The following is a 5903-nucleotide window of genomic DNA, read 5'->3' as shown; positions in this document are numbered from 1 at the left end:
CTATCGGTGTGTGGGAGTAACGATGTACAACAAAAGGCTGTCGAAGATACTATTCGGGGAGGTGCAATCATGAAAAGCTCTAGCGTGCACATGTTGGTAAAACTTATAAATACTTTCTTGCCAAAACCACACGCGATTTATAGTTTAAAATCACGTGGTGTATACTTTTAGTTTTTACGTGTTGGTTAACCTTGGATTGATTATGATTGTCTTCTAGTAGGCCCTATAGGTGGCACGTATACCAAAACCACACTGCAGTAAACGTATCACCGTACCAGTATTGGCACGGAACATTCAGCGATTTCGGATTCGTTTATATTAGTTAGGGATCATATAACAATAACGAGTGAAACGTACAGTAACGACTGAACACATGTGGTGGATTGTTTGCCAGCCAGTTATTTTGATACGTAAGTTGCACTGTTTCATTATTTATATCGTAATACTGCAAGTTACTTCTTTCATTCTTTTATTTTCGCAAAGTAATATATGTTTGTTTGCAGAACCCGCTCACTTGACACATATCATTCTACAGATATGGTTCATGTGTGTGTGTTTCAGTGATAGTCAGTCATATATACAGTTTTAATCAAGAATTTATCACCTGTCTCATTCGACCATCGTTACTCGGCCCTTGTTTTACATCTAGCTCTTTATTCCAGCCTCTCCAAGAGCCTTCACATAAGAGTGTAGGTACTAGAGACACCAGCCAATGCCAAGTCTTTCAGTCGACGTTCCCTTCCTGATGGAACAGCCGAGCCAAACAACGATTGCAGGCGTGAAACTTAGGAGGACGCGAAGCCCGCCCGTGGCGAGCCACGTCGCGAGAGGCGGCCCGCTTCCGCCGCAGACAGGGGGCGCCGGTAAGGACAGTCCGGCGCGAACAGCGGCGGCGGCGGGCGTTTCTCAGGGTCAGGACGTCGCACGGCGCGTGACGAGTCCCATCCGAAGGACCGTCGTGACGTCGACGACGAACGCTGGCGCCTCCCCGCGCGCGTCCGCGGCCACGAGTCCGGCGCACAAGAGCGGGGGCGTGACAAGTCCGGCGCATAAGAGCTCGTCCGCGGCCACAAGTCCGGCGCACAAGAGTGCGGGCGGGGGCGTGACAAGCCCGACGCACAAGAGCTCGTCCGCGGCCACAAGTCCGGCGCACAAGGGTGCGGGCGGGGGCGTGACAAGCCCGGCGCACAAGGGTGCGGGCGGGGGCGTGACAAGCCCGGCGCACAAGAGCTCGTCCGCAGCCACAAGTCCGGCGCACAAGGGCGGGGGCGTGACGTCCCCGCTGCGCCGCAGTCCAGTCGGTGCTCTCGCCAGCCCCCGCCGGAGCCCCACGGCGGCGGCGGCGGCAGCGTCTAGCCCGACGCATGTTCTCACGAGTCCGACGCACAGCTCGAACGGCTTCTCTCGAGTCGACAGCACCGTGAGCACGGTGAGTTCCGCCGGCAGCTTCTCGAGCGAGCCGGCCGAGGCGTCGTCGCGGATGATGTACACGGTCGTGTTCGTCTACGATGCGACGGGCGACGACGAGCTGACTCTGCGGCGAGGCCAGCAGCTAGAAGTTCTGTCCAAGGACAGCAAAATCTCAGGGGACGAGGGCTGGTGGACGGGCCGAATTGGCAATAAGGTGGGCATCTTCCCGAGCAACTTCGTCACGCAGGCGAACGGCGTTTCGCCGCCCGTCGACGACAACTGGCCGTTCGAGATCCTCTTCGAAGACCTAGTGTTGTCGGAGGTGATCGGCGTCGGCGGGTTTGGGAAGGTGTACCGCGGCACGTGGCGTGGTGACGAGGTCGCTATTAAAGCGGCGCGCCACGACCCCGACGAACCGATGTCGGTGACCGTCGAGAACGTCCGCCAGGAGGCGAAGCTGTTCTCGCTGCTCAAACACAAGAACATCGTCGAGTCGAAGGGCGTCTGCCTCAAGGAACCGAACCTGTGCCTGGTGATGGAGTACGCACGCGGCGGGTCGCTTAGCCGAGTGCTTAATGGCCGCCGAATACCTCCGAACATTCTCGTCGACTGGGCGATTCAGATCGCGGAGGGCATGAACTACCTGCACGTGGAGGCGCCCATCACGCTCATACACAGGGACCTGAAGTCGAGCAACGGTACGTATTACACGCGCGAGTAAGCGTAAATACGAAGAATATACGTAATACACGGGCATGCGCGAATTAGATCCTTTCAAAAACTGCTGTTCCAACGAGGTTCGAAATTGAGATAATCGTATGCGAATTTGTTTCGTTCGAAAACGAAAGAAGGTTCGAAACCTGAAGTCGAGCAACGGTACGTATCATGCGCGCGTACGCGAGTTCGTTCCATTCACAAAACTGCTGTTCCAACGTTCCGCTGAAAAACTGCTGTTCCAACGTTCCGCTGAAAAACTGCTGTTACAACGGGGTTCCAACTCGATATATAGGAATTCTAAGAGGGTAGAGAAACTTGTGGAAAGATTCGGAAAACTGCTACGACAGCGTAACATTTCGACATGCCTAGAACGTGATTCTTCGGCCAGATGAGAATATCATTATTTTGTTATGTAACATGGAAAAATATGCACCACTGATCCCAGCTTTTAATACGTTTGCATGCACACACACTTTGCATAAATGACAAATTGGTACATACTGTTACGTATGTTCCCATTATAGCCAGGTTTTTAAGTTGTATGCCCTTTTACTAGAAATGAAAATAATGCGCTCTGACAGTATGTAGCATGCGCATACAGTCGGTTATAAAAAAAACATTGATTGGCAATAAATGTCTGGCCTAAACCTGGCTTTTGTTGGTAAAACTGTCCAATCTATTACTTGGTGACCAAGACGCGCAAACCTGTTTTCGTCGTACGGTAAGATTTTGGCCTATGCGGCATTCAACGCTTAGGTTTGCTTTTAAAAATTAAAACGTGTTTCTTCCTTGAATGATAACACTGTCCAGTGTTTGGCGCCTGACTTGGAACTTGCCCCGAGAAATTTAATGCAAGCGTTTTGATGCGGAGCATGTCTGCTATGGATGGTGACCAGCACTACTTGCAACTACATATATACGAGAACAAGTTCCCATTTTATATTTTTCTTAAAGAAATTCCTATCCCTTCTGTGTGTACCCAAAAAATTACACAAAATATTTAATTTTAAATATTGTCAATTCGTTCCGAGAAACCTTGCGCCGGTAACAAATTCACGAATATTTTTCTACGTCGCTGTTTCTTCTTTTTTATGCCGAGTGCACACTGCACAGCTGCCTTGCTCGGACTTGAAGTTACCTAATTTTGCGACCGGCGGAGAAAAACAGCAGAAAACAGGAATTGAGTGGAGCGGCAGTGGCCGCGGGCTGTGCAGCCAGCCGGCTACCAAAGGCCACCTAACATATAACCAGTTCTAGTTCTCGGCCTCGCTCGGCACCGGATAGGTGGCGGACCCAGCTGTAGCGGCCCACGCCTCTGCTCGCCCCACCCCCGCAGTACTTCCCTCTCCCCGAATCTCCTTCCCTTTCCCAGTACCTCGCCCGCCCCGAGTCTCTCTCTCCCAGTACTTCTCCCTCCCGCAGAGTTCTACATTTAGTAGCTGATCAGAGGCGGACGTGACGTGGGTGCTGTCACCGCAGCTGTGTTCTCTATAGTACGTGTGCTGCGTAGTAGACAACCCTAGACTGCTGCCCTAGCTCCTCCACCGGCCTTCACCTCGTGAGTCCGGAGTCAAATATTCCCTGATTTGAAATATGCAGGAGTCCGTGTGACTCCCTGAAAATTAATTCTGCTAGATACTAACTAGTTCGTTCAAGAGCACGGCCTCGCAGAATTACAGTATTTTTTCAGCAAATCTTTAATTTTGAATTTCAGACCACGGATTGGTGTGAAATTGGTGTGAGGGAGGCTGCATCTCATTTTGCTGCGGACTCCCTCTTTTTGAGGGCAGGGAGTCCAAAAGTTGTTCAAAAGTTCATTTTTACCCCTGCTAGTGCTATAGTACGTGAGCTGCGTAGTAGACAACCCTACACTGCTGCCCTAGCTCCTTCACCCTCACCTCGTACCTCTCCTCCTTTCTCACAGCTGAGCAACTGACCAGATGGGGGGCATGGTGTGTGTGTGGGGGGGGGATGTTATCAGCTTCCTGTAGTGTGTGGGCTGAGTGGATGTATGTACACAGAGCTCTGTACTGTTAGCATGGCTACCACCCTCCCTTCGCACATGAGAGCTCTCGCAAGCTGAATTCTGTCGCTCTGACCAGAGAGGAGACGTGATGTGGGTGCATGTAGCCAGCCTCCTCTATGTGATATATTATATTTACCGTCTGCTGCGTTGTATTAGACGCGCGTTCTGCTGCCACTGCTCCCGTCCTTCCTCCGTGCCTCCCCCTTCCGCAGCGGAATTCCGTGTTTGACCCGAGAGAAGATGATTGCGTAAACTTGTGTGCGTGCGTGATTGCGTAAACTTGATTGCGTAAACTTGCGTGCGTGCGTGTGCGTGTGCGAGTGCGAGTGTGTGTGTGTGCGTGCGTGCGTGCGTGCGTGTGTGTGTCGAGGGGGGTATCAGACTCTTCTCTGTCCGTCGTACTGTTGGCGCATAGATAGGTAGGTGCGCGGTATTGTTGCTAGCCTACCTACTCCGAGTGAACTCTGGGTTAGGTCTACATACACGAGTTCGGGCTCAAGGCTGACCTTTCTGTGACGCTCTGCGTTCATTATAATCCATTCCGGTGTTATTTGCGATGAATTCCCTACAATAGCGTTCCGAATAATTGCGAAAGAATTCGGTTTTATCTGTACTGTAGCCCGAGCGTTTGTGTGCATGTAGACGATACAATATTCATGCTGGCGGCAGCAACATTTGCACATCACCAGCAAAATAGTAACGAGCACATCCGAAGGCACAAGCAGACCCGAGAATTTCTCTTCGGTATCGATTTAGTTCTTTTTTCGTAGTTGACAGAACGCAATAGCAGAAGCATGCGTGTGTGTGGATACTTGAGTTGACTTATCGGTTAACATATAATTACGTTGTAGTCATTTACATGCGTGTATGAATAGCTCAAGTGATTATTGTACGTTATCTGCCCGTATAGTATTAGTAGTAATTATATATTAATAATAATATAGTACTATAATAGTAGTGGTATGTCTTCGGTACAGGTATGATCAAGAGCTAATAATACCTTTAGGTATTAAGGTATAAAGGTACAAAGGTATTAAATTAGCTCTTGGTATGATGTACAATATTATAACTTTCGCACATTGCATTTGCAGTGTACATTACGCGCACATTCGCGTGCGGTTAAAGTGCATGTGTTCTGTACATTATGTGCATATTTACACATCTAGGGTACATTTACAGACTACAGTACACGCGTGCTATAAGTTACATCAAGAGATAATAATAAAAGGCTATTATTATGTATTATTAGCTGTTGGCTACTTGGGCGGTGGTGTATGTTTGTACAGTACCATTATGGTATGTAGGATTTGCACGCTCGCATGCTAACAGCAGGGGTTAATAATGACAAGTTATCATAAATTTTTCATTCATTTGCCATTATTAATAACCCCTGCTAACAGTACATTGATTGGGTGCATTTTGTGTATATATACACAGATAAGACTGGATTGAGTATTTCGTATGGAAAAGTACTATATATATGTTGTGCATCAGCTATGGCATGGTTTAGCTGGAACCTGCTAGTAAATGCAGAGTAAGGAATGGGATATAGTGAAGCACCATTAGGAACAAGAACAACAACAACGTGTGCAGGTGGACAACCCACTCTCATCTTCCCTTTTTTACTGTCACTCATCTTCCAACCTCTCATTCTTCCAAGTATATCTAATCATGTAACCCCTGCTGCTGCTCCTGTTCCTGTTCTTGTTCCTCATCCTCATCCTCATCCTCATCCTCCTTCGCTTCCTTC

The 5903-nt window shown here is 49.1% G+C and overlaps 1 protein-coding gene across 1 annotated transcript in view; it reads left to right on the top strand.

The window, feature by feature from the left end:
- The first annotated feature begins 1348 nt into the window (after positions 1 to 1348).
- The window catches only part of LOC106809024 (mitogen-activated protein kinase kinase kinase 9-like), a 60066-nt gene continuing 55511 nt past the window's right edge, over positions 1349 to 5903 (top strand). Inside the window, exon 1 of the mRNA XM_014811969.1 lies at positions 1349 to 2108. Within this exon, the coding sequence (XP_014667455.1) occupies positions 1481 to 2108 (628 nt within the window). The 5' untranslated portion in view covers positions 1349 to 1480. The remainder of the gene's footprint in view (positions 2109 to 5903) is intronic.

This window comes from Priapulus caudatus, unplaced genomic scaffold, assembly GCF_000485595.1.
Source record: "Priapulus caudatus unplaced genomic scaffold, Priapulus_caudatus-5.0.1 Scaffold323, whole genome shotgun sequence".
Taxonomy (NCBI): Eukaryota; Metazoa; Priapulida; class Priapulimorpha; order Priapulimorphida; family Priapulidae; genus Priapulus; species Priapulus caudatus.
The sequence above is the reverse complement of the archived record's forward strand: the minus strand, read 5'-3'. Positions and strand labels throughout refer to the sequence as shown.